The sequence below is a fragment of the Phlebotomus papatasi genome, chromosome 2 (assembly GCF_024763615.1).
Source record: "Phlebotomus papatasi isolate M1 chromosome 2, Ppap_2.1, whole genome shotgun sequence".
In the NCBI taxonomy this organism is placed as follows: Eukaryota; Metazoa; Arthropoda; class Insecta; order Diptera; family Psychodidae; genus Phlebotomus; species Phlebotomus papatasi.
Genome location: NC_077223.1, coordinates 8,585,232 through 8,609,589, shown reverse-complemented (window position 1 = coordinate 8,609,589; position 24,358 = coordinate 8,585,232). Strand labels below are relative to the sequence as shown.

General features: G+C 37.6%; 1 protein-coding gene across 2 annotated transcripts; it reads left to right on the top strand.

The window, feature by feature from the left end:
• The first annotated feature begins 4,242 nt into the window (after window positions 1-4,242).
• On the top strand, window positions 4,243-17,268 carry LOC129803631 (WSCD family member AGAP003962). Of its 2 annotated transcripts, XM_055850338.1 has the most exons (6): window positions 4,243-4,730; window positions 9,129-9,302; window positions 9,375-9,675; window positions 13,575-13,826; window positions 13,881-14,050; window positions 15,603-17,268. In XM_055850338.1, exons 2-6 carry the CDS (start codon window positions 9,168-9,170, stop codon window positions 15,753-15,755), a joined length of 1,011 nt encoding a protein of 336 aa, XP_055706313.1. In that variant the 5' UTR covers window positions 4,243-4,730; window positions 9,129-9,167; the 3' UTR covers window positions 15,756-17,268. The 2 variants fall into 2 exon arrangements, with proteins under 2 accessions (XP_055706313.1, XP_055706314.1); XM_055850339.1 differs by lacking the exon at window positions 4,243-4,730 and having other exon boundaries at window positions 8,912-9,302.
• Window positions 17,269-24,358: the final 7,090 nt, after the last annotated feature.

Genomic DNA, 24,358 nt, shown 5'->3' with positions numbered 1-24,358 from the left:
CTAAAAATTCAAATTCAATTGCGAATGGCGTCTCAGTGCATTTGGTGAGATGTTTTAATGTAATTTCAATAAAAATATACGGGAATTAGCATTAAAGAATTAATAAAATTAAAAACACATCAGTTATTTGTAAATATTCGGAATATATAATTCAGTTTGAGTAGTAAAATTAGGTTTCAATAATGAATAACCGTTATTTTTTTCAAGACGGTGTCTGATGGTGTACTAAAAATTCAAATTTTGAATAGAAAACGGTTGAGATAATGCGATATTGGGATTTTTTAACGAATTCCCAGCGTCTTAAGCAAAACAAACACAAAGAATTGTGTAAAATAATTGATAAGCAGCAAATAAGAAGAGATTCATGATAGAAAGAATAGTAGAAGGATAAAAGAGATTGCAAAAGACATAATTCAAGCAGTATAAAAAATGTTAAAATAAAATGCAATGGAAAAAACTGCTAGTGATAAGAATTTATGCATATTACCTTGGCATTACTCAAGGCTCTGGGATGCTCCGGATGATCCTATTTTATTAGCAATCTTCCGCAAATTCTATGCTACTTGCGACTATTTACTTGTAGAGGACTTTCAGATCAGTGTACTGATCTGGGGATTTGTCCCATTCTTCTTATTACTTTTGATGGGTTGATTGTAATTATTCATAACAAGTGGAGAAATTATTCAATTATTTAAAAAAAATGCATTAATAAATAGTACTTTTGGCCAGAATTCTTCAATAAATTGTTAGAATATTTTAAAATTTTATCTTAATTGAGGAGCTCAGAGCAAAAAAAAAACGCTATTTTAATAGGGAAATGCATACGACTTAGAGTTTTTTTTTGCTCCGAGCGCCTCAATTAAGGAAATTAAAGTTTTATGCTGAAAAATAAGCATAAAGTCTTCAAATTTAAAGCGTCACAAAATAGTATATACAGTGGCGGCCAAAATAATAGAATCAGCTCCGCAAAGACCACTATTTTACCTTTAGCATTTTTGTTTATTCCAATTCGTTGAAATAATTTTGATACCGAAATGTTCAAATAATTCCCTTACATCAAATAAGTATTGTTTTGGCCGCTAGAGGTATCCATTTTTCACAGAATAGATCAATAATGAAATTTGGTTTGAACACGATAGGACCACTTTTATTTAAATTAAAGAATGTGGTCTATAAATCGAATAAGTTTAAATAAAGCCATACAGTGCCCGCTTTGTAATTCGGATGATTGGGGGACAAAATGACAGATGTCCACTTCTTAATCCGGATGGATTTTTTGAATTTGCTCAACGTCTCGAAAATATAATACAATTTTTTTTTGTAGAATTAGAATAAAAGTTTTAAAGAAGATTAAAAAGACATAATTAGAGAATTCTATGCTATTATACTTCATTTATTAAACAAAACCATCACAGGATAATTCATTTTCATTGGTGAAGACCTAGTCCCCGGCGAGTGGCCTTTAAAGTTGAAGCCAATTTCTTACTTTCACATATAAATGCGTATGGGAATTTTTCTGCACTCCTGATCGTTATGCTAAATATTTAAAAAGTGAGAAATTTTTCCGTATTATAAGATACCCTTCCGTATGGAGGGATAATTATACTAAATTTTTGTTTAAATATTTTTTTTCCTTAGAGCACTGTGAGCTAAGTCCGAGATCAATTTAGGAATTGGCTTCAAATAGCTCCATATAAAAAGGCCAACTTGCCAGGCGCTTGGTGAAGACACATGCATTCATAACCTCAAAATTATTTTAAATGTAACCGTCGATAACTCGTCCGGATTACGCCGATCCGGATTAGAGAGCAGGCACTGTATTTAAAAACCATAAATGTCGGTTTTCCAATTTTTTTCTGGCCGAACTGAATTTTACTATTGACGTATTCTATGTAAAATAGAGACCTCTAGCTGCCAAAACAACTCTTATTCTACGATTCTAATAATTTGAAGATTTCTACTTCAGAATTATATCAACAAATTGGTAAAAAAACAAAAGTTAAAAAAATATAAGCTTCGAAAACTGATTCTATTATTTTACCCGCCACTGCACATTCAGGAGTATTAAAAAAATGATTTCACAAATTGACTCCCAAAGGTAGGCAAACTTGCATAATTGTATGTGCACAGCAAAATTCCGTCAGGTGTCAGGTGCATAATCCAGAAATGCATAATGACGGGAACCATCCCCCAGCCCCCCTTCCGTCATTTTAGAATACCCCCAAACTTTGTTTTCTCAATAACCCAGCCCCTATGGCATCGATCGATCTGAAATTTTAGTATGTTATAGCTGGGCCTAAGACCTTTCGATTAAAAAATAATTAAGCCCCCCAAGCTAGAAGGGGTCAAAAATTCAAATGGCCATATCATTTTCAAATGGTCATATCTCCGGTTCTAATTGTTAAAACTTGAAGAAATTTGGTGTATTGGAAAGCTCTCGTGGAGTACTACAATCGTTATGATACCCCAATTTCATCCGATTTAATCAAAGGTCTGATTAATCGAAAAATCGATTTTTGAAAATTCGATTTCGATTATTTCTAAAACTAGACGATGCTGTTTCTTTAAATTTTAGTATATTGTAGCTGAAGTCGAGACCTTTCCAACGGTGGGTTGCACTCCTTCCGAGGAGTTCCTTGACCTGAGATATAATTAAAAATGTCTTGACTGGACATTTTCGGTGTTTATAATGCGATTTCGATTAAATTTTAGTATATTGTATCTAAAATCGAGACATTTCCAATGGTGGATCCGATCCGTCCTTACTCCAATCCACTGAGCCCCGACCCTTACTAAATGCATATTGACCGGACTCTATCTCTAGTGTCTAATGTTTTTTTCTTTCGTTGGCCTTCTGCACTCATTCTATTTAAAATAGAAAATGACCAGTGATAAGCCCAGATAAGCTTATGGTAGCTGAGATTCTTTACAGGCGACCTCGAAATGCATACAACTCGGGGTGTTTGCAACTCGGAATCGTGAAATTCGATTTTGAGTTAAATTTTGGAGGTAAAGAATCGCGTCGAGCCAATTTTATCCATTTCGACCGACAACTTACTGGACGCGATTCTTTATTCCTATGATATAGAATTTTTTTTAACATAAACGACGTCTTTTGCACATAGGTTCCATTTGTTTTTTAGCCAAGACACTATTGGAGAATTAAAGTCCAGCTATGAATGGGGAGAATATGGAGTATTTATCCTTTTATGGATAAATACCCCATATTTATGGATCATTGCATAATTTTGTGTTAATATCTTCACTAATTTATGAAAACATACATAGGGTCGAATGAACACCTCTTCGACAGGGAACCCCTATTGACACTTTTGTCAAAATGTTGAAATTTATTTAATATATCTAATAAAATCTAAGTAATATGGAGTTTTTTCATTAATCTACGCTTTTCGATAAGTGTTCAAATTTTGTATTCCAAATGGTACAGAGTAGGGTGTCAATAGGTGCTGACACGAGTTCTTAAGTGTCAGTAGGTGTTCCTTTGACCCTATCAGGTTTATTTAATTTTTATTTTTTTATAATACATTTTGAACCGTACGCTATTCAGAAAAGATGTTATCTACCGTCAGGTACAAAAGTTCATCACGAGCTTTTGAGCTCAGTGGGGCTTTTTTATTGCAAGAAGATTTAGAATTATTAAAATATTTTCGTTGAAAGCCTTAAAAAGTAAAAAAAGAAAAGAAATCCCCAACCAGAGATAATCTGGCATATTCATGATATTAATCCAAAATAATAGTAGGGGAAAGCGCGCTATCTTCCGACGACTCAAGCTTCGCACAATTCAATTTTTTCTCTATGTTCTTTATGGATTTCACTCATAGCTCTTATCTGAAAATTTGAGGCATTGGGGTAGCTATTAAAATACAATATTATAATGGGCCAAATTCATTTATAACACATCGAAAAAAATGATATGTGCGAAACATAAATCGTCCGAAGGCAACATGTTTTCCCCTAGTCTAGTCCAGTCCGAAGTTAGTACAAATCAGAATTTCAATTATTTCTTCGTGGAAATAGTATAAATTTTTTATAATTCAGTAACCTATTGCAAAACAGCTTGAAGACTTGTAGAGCTTCCAAATTCCGCATGTAAAACATAAGCGCGTGTCTTGAGACTTTTTTCTATTAGTACAAATGGACCATTGAGAGGAAATGATGAAAGATTGCGTGGTTCCTAAAATAACTGAACGGTATTGCGCCGTCGCGATGCTCAAGCATTCCGGGTGGCAACGACGTCCAACTTCGTGACAACTCATTAGAAATCCCGACGTCTCTCCAGCACCAAAACGCAAAAATTCCTTCCCAAGTTCTTCCACAATTTGCTCTAGATACACTATTTCTCTTAAGAAAAATTTAATGTGTTTAGGAAATCACGCGATAAAAGTTCTTTTCCCCATTCTTATTGCCCAATAGTCCAGTGATTATCGCACGAGTGGTAACATAAGTTTCTCTTTTAAGGTGCTAATTCTTATCAGATCCCTCTTGGTTTCTTGCCCCAAAATAATGTGCTACAGAGTCTTGAGTTACTCAGTCAAGTGTAGATGAATCTCCAATAATAAAAGTTCAGGAGGAGATTTCCCGATAAAAAAACGTGAAGTGAAAATGAGTGAAAATTCTGGGAAAATAGATCAATGGCCGCTGTTTGCAGTGCGAAAAACCGTGAGGTGAGGTGAGGCTTCATCAATCCTGGCAGAATGTTTGCAGAGAGTGTGAGTATAGCATTATATAATTTTCTCTTGGTACATTAATTGATTATGGAAACTGTCCAATCTTTCATGGTGTCATCATCAGCCAAGGGATGGGCTCTAGAGAGACACCCCTCAGAGTCCTCCCTTCAATAAATCAAATTTCTTCGCCCACTTTTGCCCAGCAAAATGTTTAATGGTGCGAAAATTGCGAAAAAATTTTAAAACAATGAAAATGTTAAAAAGAGAATGAAGGCCGTGGGAAAATATGCTGGAAATATGTATCAAAAAATTCTGCATAATTCACTTGTTTTATTGGTTTCTGCAGCAATGATGTTTATTTATTTACAATACAATTTGCTCGAGTCTTGCTTATTGCATTAGATAAATAAATAATTGGTTGCCAAGGAAAGCAATAGTTCTTCAAGTGAAATTGTTTTGGAATATCGTACCAAAATAGTTCTAAGTAAAAGTAGCTTTAACATTGTAGAACTGGTTTTAATTATTTTCGGAAAATTAGATTTTTTTCTATTTTCTCTTCGTGTATTTTCCTTATTAAGGCCTTATGTGCTAGACAGACCAACGGCTTAAGCCGAAAGGCGACTTAACGTAATTATAATCAAAATAATGATTAGACTACATATTCCCATCAGTTTTCCACTAAACCTCCTCTCGGCTTAAGTCTTGATCCTATTTAGTAGAGCATTATACGGGCTTCAGACTAGAGGTTTAGCCCAGTTCCCGAAAGTCTCAAAATCTTAAATAGCGAACAATTTTATTGCTTTTTGGGAGCCTAATAGGTCATTTACAACCCCCTAGCAAGTTGCCTGAAATTTGAAGCCACTTTCTCACACTTCGATTTAAATTTATATGGGATTTTTTTTGCACTTGCTATCGTTATGCTAAATACTTAAAAAGTGAGAAGCTTTTCCGCATTATAAGATACCTTTCCGTATGCAGGGATAAATATACTAAATTTTTGTTTAAATAAATATTTTCCTCGGAGCACTGTGAGCAGAGTCCGAGATCAATTTAGGAATTGGCTTCAAATAGCTCCATATAAAAAGCTCAACTTGCCAGGCGCTTGGTCATTTATCTTTAATAATTCAATCCTAAGTTAATTTTTTTTTCAAAAAATTGTGATGGATAAGAAATTATAGTACAGTAGAATTCCTCAAATTTGAACATTTGGGGGGTATAGATGACATTTCTCACTCCTCAAATTTGAACAATATTTTCAAAAACATAACGGAATTCATGTGAAATGCACTTTTCCTAAATTAAGAAAAATAACTTTAGAGAATATATCAATGTAATTTATTGAGAAATAAATAGAACTTGTTGCGGAAGTTAATAAAATACGATAATATTGAGGAAAAACCAGAGAAAAATGGAACTCCACGAAAAACTTTCTTCACATAACCTCAAATTTTACATTTTGAACTCAACTGCCGTTCAAATTTGAGGAGTTCAAATTTGAGGAACTCGACTGTAATTGAGCCATATGGCTAAGCCTTAGGTCTGAAGCCGGTATTAGGTTATGTAAACCTATTTTAACAGAAAATATAACAAGAAAAAATAAATATTATTAACAACTCGTCAGTTAAATCAACATTTGTCGTAACTTCCTTTTGGCAACTTTTCAGGAGACGAAATTTTCAGTTCAATATTATTTTTCTTAAAAATGAGCCCCGAATGCGATACTTTTGAGTCAAAATAATGAAAGTGGCACTAATAAACTGTAAGTTAACTCGAGAAAATCTTTATAAAATTATTTAAAAGCTGCAATATTGAGTAATATGTTAGAAGAAACACAATAATATTTTATCGTAACTTCCATCATTTAAAAAACCGTAACTTCCAATGTATGAAGATTCTGGAAGTTACGACAATTTTCTAAAATGCATTTAAATCAATTTGAATTATTCTAGTTATAATAAGCGCCTTTATTTGACTAAATTAGTCAATAATACTGTTATCCCTGTCCATAAAAGCTTTTATTTCATAAGTTTTATTGAATAAATTTTGTGCGTCACGTCGCTTGTTTTGTTTTGAATAAATGACAGATGGGCAGGGATTTTTCCTCACTTTTTTTCTCACAAATATCGAATTAAAATGATTTAATGTTGCATTATTCGCACTGTCTTTGGATATTTGGAAGAGTTTGTAAACGTTTTAATGAGAAATTTTAAATTTTTGCTGCAAATTACAAGCCACGCAAGCGAGCTAAAAAAGTTACGGCAAATGTTGATTAGAGCAAATTTTGTCGTAACTTCCCCAAAAATGGAAGTTACGACAAATTCTGATAAATTTTTCTTAATTAAGGGCACTTACGATAATTCTTGTTTAAAATAATTTTTATTGGGCTTATAAAGTTTCTTTTTCACAAGTGCGTTTAATAAACAAAATTACGCTGATTTTAAATATGTATATATCTAAAAATCGCAAAAATGAAGTTACGATAAATGCTGATTTAACTGACGAACTGTCAAAACCTGAAACTCATCCGATTGAGCTGAAATTTTAGTATGTTGTAACTGATGCCAATACCTTTTCAGAACATATCTAAGTTCTAATCTACGTTAAGAATTTACCTAGATATAGAGGCTTAAAGTTCAAAATAAGACAAAACGACACATTCAGAACCAAGAGATCAATAAATTTTCTTTCGTAGTGAACTGTGAGCGATAAATCGGCAGATTGCCGCCGATATAGCGTTAAGAATCGGCAAGTCGGCATAATCGTTGCTGAGATTGGTAGAATGGCACGATCTTTGCAAGATCTATAAATGGGTACAATTTTTGGAAAACTATGCATTGACGAGATTGGCAAATGAATGAACAGATCGATGTGATTTTTGTGAATTCAGTCGGCTATCGGTAGAACCTTTTTTTAATCAAATCGGCAATAATTTCGCAGATTAACACATAATCGAGATCTTTACACAAGATCGACCTACTGACACGATCTTTGAGAGAGACTGAAAGATCACTAAGATCTTTGAAAAAAAAAATGACAGATCGGTGCGATTTCTGTAGAGGTCGACAAGTAAAATTTTCTCAGAATATCGACAGATTAGCACAATTTTTGTAGATCGGCAAACTGGTAAGAATTTCTCAGAAGATCGATAGATTAACGCAATTTGTAGATCGTCAGTTCTGTAAGAATTTCACAGAGTATCCACAAATTAGCACAATTTTGTAAATCGGAAGATCGTTAAGAATTTTCCAGAACACCACGGATTAGCACAAGTTTATAGATCAGCGTATAAGCAAGATTTTCGCAGAAGATCGACAGATTAGCACAATTTTGTAGATCGGCAGATCGGTAAGATTCTCGCGGAAGATCGACGTGTTACAATAATTTTGTAAATCGACAGATCGGTAAATTTTCTCAGAAGATCGACGGTTACGGATCTACAGATTGATAAGATCTCTTCAAAATATCCGTTGATCGGCATTCAAATGAACCGTGGGTGGTTTATAGTTATCCATGCTATATCTAGAACTAAAATTACGCTATTTAATTCTATTTTGATGTTCAAAGATAATGGCTCCGGCAGACCTTTTAGATCAGGAAAATTTTATGTAATCGAAATTCACACAACTTTCTTTCTCAAACGTTTTGCATATGTCTATCCCACACTTTCGGACTCTTCTTCTTCATTTAAACATCAGACCAATTTAAATTTAGTTCAATCCATTTTCGAGCGCGAAAGAATGAGATAGATATATGCAAAACGTGTGAGAAAGAAAGAGATGTGAATTTTGATTTCATGAAATTTCCCTGATCTAAAAGGTGTGCCGGAGCCATAAGGTTAGTGTTTAGAATAAATTTGCGATTGCAGCGCTAATACGGCGTTATGAGAAAGTTTATATATTCTAAAGAGTTGCTGAAATTATTGAGATCTCAAGTCTTTATGATTATTCACAATTAATAAAAGACTTTTTTACCCTCAAAATATTATTTCTAAAAAACATAAAAAAATTAAATTTCGATTAATAAAATAATTAAAATTTCTTTTAAATACAAACGACACCAATAATTCTTTCAATGCAGTAAATTTACTTTTAATTCACATTTGTAATAATTGCATTTTTGCTTTAATACTTTTCATGTAATATTTTGCTTCTTTTGCCACATTTTCATTGTTATTCAAATTCACGTGCCGGGAGGAAAAATTCCCAACTTTATTACGGCTTGAAACAATTGAATTGCTGCTGGTCTTTTTTTTCCATATTGGAGTGCAACTTCTGCCCACTGAGTAAATTCTGTTGATTTTTTTTCGTTGTTCTTTCCTCCCACTGAAAATTCAGCATTGAGCATTTTTCCCGATTTTTCCACATGATTCAGAGAGAGAGAGAGTGATCAGTCATGAAGTGGAAATGGACTGAAACATTTTTATTTTTCGGTACTTTGCAGAAGTTACCTGTGCTCAGTTGGATGTGAAAATGCCTGGAAATGGCATTGAGAGGCTGGCGACTATTTGGTGTGGTGGGAACAATTGTGGCTTATGTGGTTGGTATCCTTCTGCTATCGATCCTCAGTATTCAGAATCACAATCCTCAGCGCTATTCCTCAGCCCGTGGGATCGAGGTGAGTGCCGAGTTCTGAAATTCTGGAGGATTACCATTGCTGATTGGGTATTGTGGTTTTTTTTTGGATCAGAGACAACTCAGTACACCTCATGGGAGAGAACTGAGTGCACTAGGACGTCGTCAACCAATTCGATGGTGTCGTGAACTGAGATATCTGGACGGACGTCTTCCTCCTCCAATTGCACGTCCACCCAGAATTCTCCACACATTTCCCGGACATCCTGCCTTAGTTGTGACAACAAAACCACCACCAGAACCTCTCCCTGACGTTAAATCAATTTTCGAGATGCACAATTCAAAGATTGTCGCTCTGGCTTCTTTTCCAGGCAGCGGAAACACCTGGCTCAGATACCTTCTTCAGCAAGCAACAGGTAACTTATTTTTAGACTGAAGCTTTTGCAATGTCTTACTGTGTTATCACACTTGCACATTAAAATTTTAGTATGATTCACATTAATTGTCGCTGGTGAGAGTTAAAATGTGTAATTTGTGTGTTTGAATCATTTTATATTCAAAATTTGATCTATTTGTTGATAAAAAGGTAGACTTGGCCCGCAAAATTTGATATAAATTGATTTATAGCATTAATGCGAAAAATAATTGCGATTTTCTCTTTAATTTTTTAATGTGAAAAATATTTATGCTTTAGGTAAATTTAAACTTATTTTTGCAAGCAAAGTCCACTTCTTTATCAATAAATAGAAAAACCCCAAATATTAAGTGACTCAAAGACACAAATTACACATTTGGACGCTCACAAGCGACAATTAATGTGAATCACATTAAAATTTTAATGTGCAAGTGTGATAACGCCGTAATGCTTTTTGTTACAATCAATATGAAATGCATTGCATACAATTTTATTTATTGATTATATAATATAATTTCAAATTTATAATTAAATACAAAAACCTGCAGATTTGTTAAAAACATTTTAAAAGTTTAAATTTGGGAAATTAAAGTGTTTCCATTTATTACCTTTGAGATTAATCTTTATAAACAGAGAAACTCATTAGAATCTTGAATAGTCAATTAAAAAGTTACGAAAGTTCTTTTTCTGTAAAAAATTCACGATTATCAGATTTAATTACGGTTAACTTTTAAATCTGGAGCCACAGATAAATCATTCATAAAGGTTAATGAACTTTCTCTGTGGCACTACCAAGGACCCAAGTAGCACAACATGACTAGAGACACGGCGTCATGAAAACGTTATTTGATCGTTTACAGACCTTCGTCAGCAAAATAACTAAAATTTTACAAGGTTAACAGCAATCAAAATGGATTTAAGTTTAGTGTCGAGTTTCCGACGTCAATTCAATTTACAGTAGACTCTCGCAAATTCGGCTCTTTTAAGATCGGGCTACTTTTTAATTCGGGCAGCGGTTACATTTGAAAAAAGTTTGTTGTCATTTTTCAAGTTTGATTATGATTATCAAATGAATCAAATATGCTCAAATTTGGCATGGTTTGTCTTAGTTTTGATGTGATTTTGCATTATTGAGGGATGTTCATGCAATTTACGTTATATATTTATTTCTTTATTTATTTACAATGCGTGCTATTGGGATTAAATCCCTTGAAAACACAGAGATAGCTTGAACAAGTAAAGAGACAGTTAGCGTCCACCGCCGTCTTAGCGTTGGTGACCAACCTCCAGAGCAAAACGGTGGAAAAGCTCCTTCGCAGGTTGTATAAGCCATCTGAGCCAACCAAGTTCAAAAGTACAAGTTAAACAGAGAATAAAAAGCAAAGAGAAACAAAGACGCAAGAAAAGACATAAAGAAAAAGAATTCAAGAATAAAAGAATATATGAATTCAAGAATATATGACTGTGTAAACTCAATATCTATATGCACATGAATAAAAAATCGTTGCATTTCAAAAAGTTTGTCGCCCGAATTTCTGTCTAATTCGGCTGACATTTCGGTCCTATATGCCCGAATTTGAGAGAGTCTACTGTATTTCAATTAATGTATTTCTTCTCAATAAAAGCTTAGTTGCGGCTACCGTTGACTTACCACAACCGATCTCATTAGGTAAATGGCCAAACCTACTGAATTTTGTATTACCTACCGAAATTTGTATTACAGTCGAGTTCCTCAAATTTACACGACGGTTGAATTCAAAATGTAAAATTTAAGGTTATATGAAGAAAATTTTGGGTGGAGTCTGAATTAGAATCATTTTTCTCTGATGATTCCTCAATATTATCGTATTATATTAATTTCCGCAACAAATTTCATTTATTTCACAATAAATTACATTGATACATTCTCTAAATTTATTTTTTTTAATTTAGGGAAAGTGCATTTCACATGAATTCTGTTACTTTTTTGAAAATATTGTTCAAATTTGAGGAAATCTACTGTAGTTTTAAAATAAGTTTACCGATGTGGACCTTCTTCTGTGGTCGACTAATAGCATTCTCCCAAAAATTTTCAAAGGGATCCTGTAATTTTCAGGAATTATTTCAATCTTCAACAGAGTAGGGTCCCTATAGTCAACGGCTGAGGCAATTCCATTGGATTTCCAGCAGTCTTTTCTGCCATGTCCGCAGATTTTACCGCTAAAAAGCCATGTGCAGTTCTCTGGATTTTACCGCTCAAAATCCGGATGGGCTTCCGAGGAGGAATTTGACGCTAAATTTCCTCCTAATGTTCCATAGACGTTTGCGGAACTCTATATAGGACTGTATATTAAGAAATGTCCGCGAGTTTCCATGGAATTTACCGACATATTTCAACGTTTTTTCCTATGGATTATTAGCGGTATAATCGGCAGTCAGTCCTTTAAAAAATCGGAAAAATCCTGTTTATTTCCACGACATTCTCCGTGAAATTTTATATGTAGGATAAATTAAGATAATTCAAAATCTGCTCCAAATGCAAATTTTTCGCTACTCCAAATGGAAACGTCACTGTTTTCATGATAAATACAGCACTAAATTATATTTACATATTTTCTATACCACAGTTTCATTATTTAGTTAATTTTGCTCCAAATAAAGTGAAAATCCATTCATATTCACAAATTTTAATTTATTAATTTCTCAGAAAAATTAAAAGTGTATCTTTTCACCATCGAATTTTTCATCGTACGACCATGTTTTCCAATGAAAAACACAAAAAGGTGACTGTTGTTTATTCGTTTTGTTTAATATATATGCCATATTTCTGGCTAATTTTAGTCAAATTAAGTGCTAATCTTTATTGTTAAGGGTGAAGTTTTCAAATGAAATAATTACCTATTTCGTGAACAAAAAGAGCTTTTCTTTCTTTAGAATGGAAAGGAGAAAAGACCAGGAATAAGAACAAATCCTACACTCAAGAGCAACTCAACAAGGTTTTAGAAGTCTTTCGTCGCGGTTTCACTTACGCTGTTTGTCTCCAATTAGAAAATTTCCCTTGTCTCCATTTGGATTAATTTGTTTTCAATTTTACACTCGCGTATTTTTCTTGTATTTAAGAAGATTTCAAATTATATCTAAAGAATTTCCACTAAACAGTAGCATTCTAGAAGAGTCAAGGAGCAAATTTATGTAAATCTATTAAAAAAAATGAACTTAATGTGTTGAACCTTCTGCCAAAGTTAAAGCGTCTGGAAATGGTTTTTAATTAGGACATTTACCCTAATGGCCTTTAAGGCTTTCATGGTTTAATATTACGGAATCCGGAGTTCCCTTGCCATTTACGTGGCCCGCTTTTAGGCAAGATAAACTTAGTTTTAGGCCTCGATACAAGATTAATAATAATACTGGAAATCAACAGAAAAGTCCTTCTTAGGACTATGGTATGCTACTTGGTTGTGAAAAGCTTTAATTTTGTCTTAATAAAACCTTTCAAATGCCAATGATTGCAGGTTACTTTTGTTAATTCTACACAGAAAAAAAATATTTTGTAAAATTATTCGTAAATGTTAGTGAATCCCTTTTTAGAACTTACGAAATTCTCGTAAATCGTATAACCTACAAACAAATTCATAAAGGTTTGTACTTTTTCACAAACATTTGTTCGTAAATGTTCGTCAACACAAAAAAAAATGTTTGTAAAATTTTGTCATTTGCTTTTCTCGTAAATTTTTGTTTGTCTGGCAAAAATTTAGGAACAAAGAGGAAAAGATCTTTTTAGCAGAAGAGTTAAATTAGGATTTTTAAAAAGTAATTTTAAAAGATCAGCATTAATTTTAATAAAATTTCCTAATTTTTGTTTCCTTTTTATGATTAGATTTTTTCTAATTCTGTAAGCACTATTTTTTTTTTAATTTCCAGGAATTCTCACAGGAAGTGTTTACAAGGATTATGGTTTGATGAAATCAGGCTTCCCTGCGGAAAATGTTAAAAATTCTTCCGTTCTTGTTATAAAAACCCACGAACGTGGCCCTAAAGTCTGGAGTAGCTTCAATCGAGCCATTTTACTCGTTAGGGATCCTCTGAGGGCTATCCTGGCGGAATTTAATCGTCAAAGTGGAGGCCACGTGGGATTTGCCTCTCCAGATCGATACAAACGCACGAAAGGCCGATGTAGGTTTGATTCACAGGAAAATGAGGTCTTTACTAAAAGGACTTCTATTTCAGATTGGGAACAATTTGTCCAGAAGCAATTGACTGCTTGGGAGTTGATGAACGTTGGTTGGGCTAAGAATTTCACAGGGCCTCTTAAAGTTGTCTTCTACGATGATCTCGTGGGAGATGTCGAGGGAACTCTTCGGGATGTTCTACATTTTCTCAACTGGCCAATTGATGAGGTAATTTGAATGCTTATGCTCCCGACTGGCACGCCTTTTAGATCACCCTTATCATATTTTTGAATCTCAAAATTAGACCGAACTAAATTTAACCCATTCCTTACCATGGTATTATACATCATACGCAAATTGAGTGATTTTAGATAATTTATTCCTGGGCAACTTTTATCCGAATTGCTATCGAGAATGGATTTTTAGTGACTTTAGTTCTTCAATTACTTGGGAAAAAATGGTCCGACAGAGATGAAAATACATTTTGTTATTGTTTTCTTGCTTCGCGGAAGATCATGCAAAATTTTTGCTCAAAATGGCGAACGGAAACTACGACATCCCGTCGAACTTGTTAAAATTGGCCTTCATCCTCTTTCCTGATTTGAATTCTAGTTGCCAATTTGTTTTATTGGACAGTTACTCTACCTAAATCAATAGAGTTTGTAATCAATTAAGGCTCAGAATTTAAATTCAACGACCGTTAAGACGTGTGTTTGACAGGGGCTTCCTGCGCCCCAATAATAGATAAAAAAAAATTTCTTTTCAAAAAATTCATCTATTAATCTGTAGGAAACTAATCCCAAAATATGAACATTCTATCTCAAGTAATTCTGGTACATTGACTGAATGGGGTAATTTGGTGTGATGTCCAAAAGAAGAAGAAGAGTGCGAAAGAGCAGGATAGACATATGCAAAAATTTTGAGAAAGAAAGGGATGTGAATTTTGACTTTATGAAATTTTCCTGATCTAAAAGGTGTGCCGGAGTCATTAATATTTTGCATAGATCCATTTATTTTTTTTATCACGTCGCTTAGAGCAAAAGTGGGCTTTTTAATAGGGAAGTTCATAAACCAGGAATGAGCAAGAAAACGTTTGACGTTTGCGAAACCGATTAACCCTTTAAGGACGATTGGAACACCGGTGTCCCATAAAATAATTTTTCCTGACTACCCAAAGTTATTTTTTCTAATGTCTGTACATAATTGTAAAGTAGAAGGTTGAAGGAATTTAGAATATTTTTTGCAAGTCTCTAGCTATTTGCTATGTAGTAAATATTTAAGCTAAAAAATGGCGAATTTTTAAATTCTCAAATTCATAATTGATTTTATTTATTTTTATACTTCCAATTTTTTTAAACAAAACCCTTTTGGCTACATAAACTATAATACTCATACGTAATATTTTTAATTAAAACAAAAAATATTATTCATTGGTATTGTCAGAAAAATTACTTAAATTTTTGGGCTATTTTTGTCCCTATCGTTCATAGAGGCACAAAATACACCGAATCAGACTCTGTTGGACTTTCCGAGGTTAGACGTAAGACTTATCATTGATTATGTTTCTCAGTTTAATTTTTATTGTTGATTTTCAGTTCGTAAAAAGTGTCTCGTCGTTAAAGGGTTAAACGTCAAAATAGTACAATTTTCATTTGACGTTTGTTCGGTTTCAAACGGTTCTTTCTCACCTCTGCCGTATACGATAGGCCTTTTTTACTCAGTATATCAATGATTGAGGTTAGATTACTCCATCACATTTTTTTTAAAAATATATTTCAAGAACTTATTCTCATGCGCTATGTCACGAAAAGAAGGGATCTATCAGAGAAAGAAACGTTTGATGTCCTTCGATCCTTTCACGCCGCAAATGAAGCTTGAACTTGAGGAGAAGCGACAGGAAGTCTTTTCAATTCTAGGACGAAATGAGAACTAGAATTAATTCGGCAAAAAGAAAAATCAAATGTGGTACTCAGAACTGACCAGTGATTGTAAGACATTACACTACATGGAATATTTTTACGTAGCTAGTAAAATTAGCAATGTTTCATTTTAGTAAATAAGAAATATAGAAATGGAGATAAGATTGAAAATATTGTTGAAAAAAAAGAAGGTGTAGTTGTAGGGCCTAAAAAACACAATTTACGATGACGAAGACATCGATGTCTTTTGCACCAAAAATTAATGTATTCTTAGAATAAAAAAAAATATTATAAAAAAAAACTTTGTATAGAGAAAAGGTAATTGTAATGGAGATAATGGCACATTTGTACTCTAAGATTTTGTAAGGTAATTGATAGAAAAAGTATTTATTGGCATATAGAACGCACATAGAATACTCACTAAAAAAAAAACAATCTGTTAGATACAAATAGAACAGGATGTTTTAAGGAAAAAAATAATGTAAATGATTATTCAGCAATGCTACACAGAGTATCTTTTGATGTTACAAAATAAGAAATCAGTGTGATGGGAAATAATCAGCTCATTGTGTTCTAAGGCATCGCTCAAAATCGCAAATCAAATGTGAAGACAATTTATTATTTATCATTTTTCTTAAAAAAAATGCGCTCTATTTTTTTAATTTAATGATGTTCAGTGTCTAATAAGTAGCTGTTGTAGATTTTAGTAAATTTATTTCAGCTGCAGAATCATTCACATTGTGCATTATCATTATGTACATAATATTTGTAGGATTATTTAATTGCTTATGGCTTTTTCTAAACGAAACTTTATGTTCAACGACTCTTCTGCCTTAAAAAATATCTGGCCAAAATCATCTTCTCTTTTTATTTGATAAGAAGTAACTTTGAAATGTGAGGTTATGTTAACTGTCGAGCTCTTCCGGCATTCGTTAGAGTTTATTTCTTTTACAAAGTAAAACCAAAGGTAATTTGGCGAGAAAGCTTATTTTTTTACAATAGAGTTCTGTAAATACGAACGATGATGAGTTTGGTTAAAATAGATTAACCTCAAAATGTAGATTTTGAGGTTATGTGAAGAATATTTCTTCTTGAGTCGGAATTAGAAGCAGTCTATTTGTTTAGAAAAAAAGTCAAAAAGTCTGCAACCGAAAACACAGAGAAACATTAAATGCCAATATGAATTTTCAAATACTTTTATAAAATATTATTCTGTAAAATTTTTAAATTTACGTATCTCAGTAAAAATAAAATTTTTTTAATTGAACTCCCTTAATTAAAATATAACCGAGTATCTTCTTCTTCGATACAAATTACTATGATCTTGTCTAATAAAATCAATGATGTTGTTTATACTAATATTTCTAACGATTTATCGTAGCAAAAAGTTCTTTTTGCAACGATTTTTGATTTTATTCTTTCGTTTTGATTGTCATTCTTGAAAATATCACACAGTACAAAATTATTTGCCGTTTTCCTATGGTTTGTAATGAAAATTTAAATAAATGTGTAATTTTTGTGTATTGGTAATCACATTGTATTATTTACACGGTTTACACTAAAATTTATCGATGTTTGATTAGATTTGTTTTAATTTTCTCTTCTCTTTCGTTTTCCGCATCGCACGTGCGGCCATCGCTGTCTTAGCGTCAATTTTAACCTCCAGAATGGATTGAAAGTGAAGTTTCATATTGATAGTTCCGTTCCATATTATTCTGTCTAGCATCACAACTTTTCAGGAGAGCCATTTCAGAACGAGCAGGAGCTTTCAGAACGAAAAATGGTAATTCCTCAATTACCAAAAAATGGTCATAGCCGGGACACGAAGTGTAAAACAAATGGTTATCGCTCAGTTTAAGCTGTCCCGGCTGTTTACACCTACCCAAGCTATGTGGGCGCTCTAAGGGGTTTTATTTACCGGTGTCAGAATGGCATTTTTTGTGCGCGAATTAGCTTAACCCATTCCTTACCATTGTATTGTTGTGTCGAATCCTTTTGGGGTGGGATTCGGCACCCTATGAGTGTTTTAGGGGCGAAAAATGCCTTTTTGTAAAATCCCCGTATACTTCAGGCGTACACCAGAAATATCGGGCAATGACCTAGTTGTTGGTTTTGACATTGTAATCAAATTCCATTGTCACACTCTAAAGGCCAAGACTGGTGAATTTAGTGTATGTGTGACCTAAAGAGAGAGAGCGAGAGAGAAATAAGTAAGTCGTCTCCTTCCCACTCTTCCACTGATCAGGTAGCATACCGCAGCGTAGCATAAAAGCCACGCTCCTTATAGCTCTCAGTGGCCATTCCTGTCACCTCTACTGTTGCTGGATAGAGCATTCAGAGGCGCGGGTTAATCTAGCGCTCTAAATAGCTCCCGGTAGCACTTGAGAGCCCCTCTGTATTGCCCTGGTCAGAAGCATTTAGAAGCGCGGGCTGAGTCTAGCGCACTAAATAGCTTCCGGTGGCACTATAACCCTTACTTTTGCACTGGATGAGAGCATCTAGAATCGCTGATGACACCAGCGTTCTAAATAGCTCCTAGTGCGCTAAAATTTCCCTCCCTCTCACACACTCTACTTACCTTTCCTTCCCTTGTGGGTTTTGCGGTGCTCGAGGATCGAACTCCAGCAGTGATTTCCCTTTTCTCGGGCGACCCCGTGCGGTGAAAGATCCGGACTCCCTGAGAGTGTAGTCTGGAAAAGCCAGAAGCCTGATCTCCCTGCAGACGTTGCGTGAGGGATTACGTGCCCTGGTGAACCCTCTGGTCTGGGGCAGCATCTCCGTGAAGTCTGTTGCCACGTAGAGGTTGTGTTGCACCCAAGACACCCTATACTGGTGTTCACCTGCATTTTGGCCACCCTCATTTCGTCCGGGAGTAACCTCGGCCCCCAAGTAGGCTGTTGACACGAGCTAAGCCGCGACACCATCACCGGAAGCAGCTCGTAGAAGCCTCTGGCCTTGAGACGGAAGGCATTGGCTGTGCTGGGATAAACCCACCCCCACGGGGGCCCTTGAGAGAGTTGCCTAACCACCCTGTCCTCTACGCCAAGGAGGATCTTCTTGCTCCAGCTGTTGGCTTTGTCACCGCTGTATACCCTCCAGCTGTTGTTAGACAAAGGAGATCAGGCCTGGGTGAAGCAGGCGGAAAAGGAATTACTCACCAAAACCCTCTGATAGTCCAGGAAAGCCCCCAGTCACGATCACTACCACATCACCACAAAACCAAAACAACTCTTGACATTTGCCTCTTGAAGACATAACCTTGTACTTTGCCTGCATTATCGACTTTGTACATTTGCGCTGATAGCGCCCCTAGTGGAAATTTAATAAAACCCAGAAGTAAACTAAAAGGTTGTGTTGTCATTGGTTCATCTGTCAAAGGGGACAGATTCCCTCCAGAATTCATCGTCGAGCCCCTTTTCCACGATCAGCTGCCTTCCCGGAAGTCCCATCCACAACACTGGTGTCAGAAGTGGGATTTGCCTGACCACTTGCGAGTATGGAGGCAGCTGAGGCCGGCCAGATATTGGACGGATTGAAGGAATGGCTCACGGACAGGATGGAGAGGTACGATGGGTTTCTGCAGGAACTTCGCACCCAGCAGGAAGATTCTGAAGCCCGTCAAAGCTCCACTTTGACTAGGATCCTGGACCTTCAAAAGCGCAATGAGGAGTTGCAAAGACAGCGCAATGAGCGCACGGACAGGGAGATGATGGAATTGAGACAGCAAATCAGTCTCTGGACATTCCAAATGACCGGAAGATTATCCGGAGATGCTCCTCTACCGGCTGGGCAAGTACCGCCGGAAGAGGCCTCTTTCCAGGTACCACCTGAGCTCTGCTCAACTGGAGCCCCTGGTGGCCGTGTGGCGGCCGCAAATTACCCAAGTATCGCTCAAATTTTGGAGGAAGATCGTGCGACCTTGGAATCCAGCCGTCTGGGGTTTTTGGCCTCTGACCCACTACCTGCGACCCATGATGAGGTCATCGCCCCTCAGGGAACCCCTAATGCCTTACCTGCTGAATCCGGGATCCGGGTGACTCAGGTTCGGACTGGGCGTTTGCCCTCTCAACAGTACCTGGAAGAAAGAGCTTTTGAAACTCTAGAAGGGGGTACTGGGCCAGGAAATTCACGGCTGAATCGCGACATGAACCATCTAAAATTGAAAGTGGACCATTTTGATGGTAAAGTAGTCTTAGAAGATTACTTATTGCAATTTGAGATGGTCGCCAAGGCCCGCGGATGGAATGCCTCTGAACAGGCCATCATGCTGGCCTCTTCTTTAAGGGGGGATGCATTAGCCGTACTCTCTGAAATCCCACCGGCTAAACGGGGGAGTCTGGTCGAGTTGGTACGGGCCTTGAGGAGTCGGTTTGGGCGTGAGTTCCAGCAGGGATTGTCACATCTCCACTTGAGGAACCGTAGGCAGAAGCCCGGGGAGGAGATAGGGGCTTTTGCTCTAGAGATCCGTAGGCTCACGCGCCTCGCTTTTCGGGACTGCCCAGAGGCTGCACGCGACAAGATTGCCCTGGGTCAGTTCGTGGATGGTTTGTGGGACCTGGATTTACAAGACCTTGTCAGATTAACAAGACCGTGTTCTATGGAACAAGCTGTTTATGCAGCCCTGGATTATGAAGCTGCCCGGAAAGCCAATCGGGCTTCCCGCAATGTCTCCAGAGCCGCCTTGGCGGGACAGGAGACCGCCTCCTCCTCCGAGTCGGTAGCGGGGGCTCAGGGAGTAGCTTCCTCGGATCAAAGAGGCGAGGCCTCTGCCCCTGCTAGGAATCAGTACAGGGGAAATTGGAACCGTAGGAGAGGAGGTTCCTGGAATAGCGCGTCTGGAAGCGGAGGTGCTGCACCCACGGGACCATCGGAGTCTAGTGGACGGAGTTCCGGGAACACAGGAGCTGGTGGTCATGGTGGGGACCCTCCCGCACCTACTACTGAGTCCAATGCTGGAGCCCCATTGTGTCGTGGAACACGGGTAGGCCCCCAAAATGGGATGTCGATAGATTATTCGGCCCGTGGCTTGGTGGTAAGGGGGCGTGTGAATAATGTGGACTGTGACGTAGTGGTAGATACGGGGGCAAATTACACCCTGATTGGCCGCCGGATATATGAGGCTATGTCTCCCCAGCCTCCAATCCGCCCTGTGCGATGGGTTCTAACGACAGCCACTGGACAAAGCTCCCCCATCCTAGGAGAACTGGAGGTGACACTGGCACTGGAGGACTGCATACATCATGTCACTGTTTTGGTGGCGGATATTGTAGACGATTGCGTCCTGGGGTTGGTGTTTTTGCGACAACAGGTGGCCCGGTTGGATCTGGAATCAATGAAATTAACTTTCTCCGAGAAGGTTAATGAGAGGACGATTGGTGAGGATGGGATAGTGCGGATATGTACTAGTGAGGCTGTCGTCCTAGCTCCCCGCCGTGAGACTCAAGCCGAGATGGAGAGGGAACTGCCGAGAAAGCAATCGGAAGTTTTCTCCAAAGTCCCACGGGGTATTGGGCGCACTCAGTTAGTGGAGCACCCGATAGACACAGGAGATAGCGCTCCCATTAAGCCACCACCCAGGAAATTCCCAATGGAGTGCGGAAAGCCGTCTAAGGATAGACCTGATCTACATGTCGTAGAAAATCCACGTCAGACAATGAACGACATACACCGGAAGGGGCGAGAACGCTTGCAATTTTTTCCTCGAGTGGCCAAGGACTACTATGACCACACTCAGCATCTCCTGACCTTTGCACCAGGGCAGCCTGTTTGGTGGTACAAACCCCTTAGGAAGGTGGGAAGGTCTCCCAAGTTACAGAGTGACTGGGATGGGCCCTATTTGGTGTCCGAGAAGATAAATGAGGTGGTATATCGTATCCGGAAGAAGGCTAGAGGTCGCTCCCGCATTGCTCACGTGAATCGTTTAGCTCCTTACCGGGGTGTTAATGCTGGCCGGGACGGCCAGAACTAGGAGGAGGGCAGTGTTGTGTCGAATCCTTTTGGGGTGGGATTCGGCACCCTATGAGTGTTTTAGGGGCGAAAAATGCCTTTTTGTAAAATCCCCGTATACTTCAGGCGTACACCAGAAATATCGGGCAATGACCTAGTTGTTGGTTTTGACATTGTAATCAAATTCCATTGTCACACTCTAAAGGCCAAGACTGGTGAATTTAGTGTATGTGTGACCTAAAGAGAGAGAGCGAGAGAGAAATAAGTAAGTCGTCTCCTTCCCACTCTTCCACTGATCAGGTAGCATACCGCAGCGTAGCATAAAAGCCACGCTCCTTATAGCTCTCAGTGGCCATTCCTGTCACCTCTACTGTTGCTGGATAGAGCATTCAGAGGCGCGGGTTAATCTAGCGCTCTAAATAGCTCCCGGTAGCACTTGAGAGCCCCTCTGTATTGCCCTGGTCAGAAGCATTTAGAAGCGCGGGCTGAGTCTAGCGCACTAAATAGCTTCCGGTGGCACTATAACCCTTACTTTTGCACTGGATGAGAGCATCTAGAATCGCTGATGACACCAGCGTTCTAAATAGCTCCTAGTGCGCTAAAATTTCCCTCCCTCTCACACACTCTACTTACCTTTCCTTCCCTTGTGGGTTTTGCGGTGCTCGAGGATCGAACTCCAGCAGTGATTTCCCTTTTCTCGGGCGACCCCGTGCGGTGAAAGATCCGGACTCCCTGAGAGTGTAGTCTGGAAAAGCCAGAAGCCTGATCTCCCTGCAGACGTTGCGTGAGGGATTACGTGCCCTGGTGAACCCTCTGGTCTGGGGCAGCATCTCCGTGAAGTCTGTTGCCACGTAGAGGTTGTGTTGCACCCAAGACACCCTATACTGGTGTTCACCTGCATTTTGGCCACCCTCATTTCGTCCGGGAGTAACCTCGGCCCCCAAGTAGGCTGTTGACACGAGCTAAGCCGCGACACCATCACCGGAAGCAGCTCGTAGAAGCCTCTGGCCTTGAGACGGAAGGCATTGGCTGTGCTGGGATAAACCCACCCCCACGGGGGCCCTTGAGAGAGTTGCCTAACCACCCTGTCCTCTACGCCAAGGAGGATCTTCTTGCTCCAGCTGTTGGCTTTGTCACCGCTGTATACCCTCCAGCTGTTGTTAGACAAAGGAGATCAGGCCTGGGTGAAGCAGGCGGAAAAGGAATTACTCACCAAAACCCTCTGATAGTCCAGGAAAGCCCCCAGTCACGATCACTACCACATCACCACAAAACCAAAACAACTCTTGACATTTGCCTCTTGAAGACATAACCTTGTACTTTGCCTGCATTATCGACTTTGTACATTTGCGCTGATAGCGCCCCTAGTGGAAATTTAATAAAACCCAGAAGTAAACTAAAAGGTTGTGTTGTCATTGGTTCATCTGTCAAAGGGGACAGATTCCCTCCAGAATTCATCGTCGAGCCCCTTTTCCACGATCAGCTGCCTTCCCGGAAGTCCCATCCACAACAGTATTATACATCATACGCAAATTGAGTGATTTTTGGTGATTTATTTCTGGGCAATTTTTATCCGAATTGCTGTCGGGAATGGATTTTTAGTAACGTCAGTTATTCAATTACTTAAGAAAAATAGTCCGACAGAGATGAAAATACATTTTGTTATTGCTTTCTTGCTTCGCAGAAGGTCATGCAAAATTTTTGCTCAAAATGGCGGAAGGAAAATACGACATCCCGTCGAATTTGTTAAAATTGGCCTCTTTCCTCTTTCCTGATTTGAATTCTAGTTGCCAATTGGTGTTCTTGGATAGTTACTCTATCTAAAGCAATAGAGTTTGTAATGAATTAATGCACAGAATTTAAATTCAGTGACCGTTAAGACGTGTGTTTGACAGAGGCTCCCCGCGCCCCATATGAGATAAAAATTTTTTCTTTTCAAAAAATTCATCTACTAATTTGTAGGAAACTAATCCCAAAATATGAACATTCTATCTCAAGTATTTCTGGTACATTGACTGAATGGGATCGATTTAAATTAAGTCATCATAAAACAGTCTTGAAGTTGAAAATTTATCTAGAAGGTATTTTTAAAAAAATCATTAAAATTAAATTATTTTAGAAAATATAGCGATTGGAACCGATTCAATCGAATTTGGACTTTCAAAACCTTTCAAATAAATACAAATTTGACCTAATTCGTTGAAAAATTGGCTTCCTTGAGTGGTTAAACGGGGTGAACTATGTCTTTGAATACTTCAAGATGGTGATTTTTACGGAGAAAGAGTCTAAGGGCGGTAAAAACGAAATGTTCAGCTGGGCTGGACTAAACAAATACTTCGAAAAGTGATTGAAATCGCCAGACTAAGGGAGTTATCACACTAGAAAATTTCACATTAAAGTTAAAGTGAAAAGTTGCTCATTAAAACTTCTAGAACCACTCGAAATCGCTGATTTAGTCAGGACACATTGCTAGAATTGCTCAGACGATGGCACAAGAGTTGTCAGGTTTTTGTTTTTGAAGCATTTCAGTCGTTTGAGCGAAAATATGAGATTTTAGTGAAGAAGAGGAAGTTTTACTCCTGTACGCTACTTTTATGTGGTGCAAAAGGACCCGCTAAGTGAGAAAAAGGAGGCTGTGGGCGAGAGATTGGCTCTTAACGCGACCTTCACA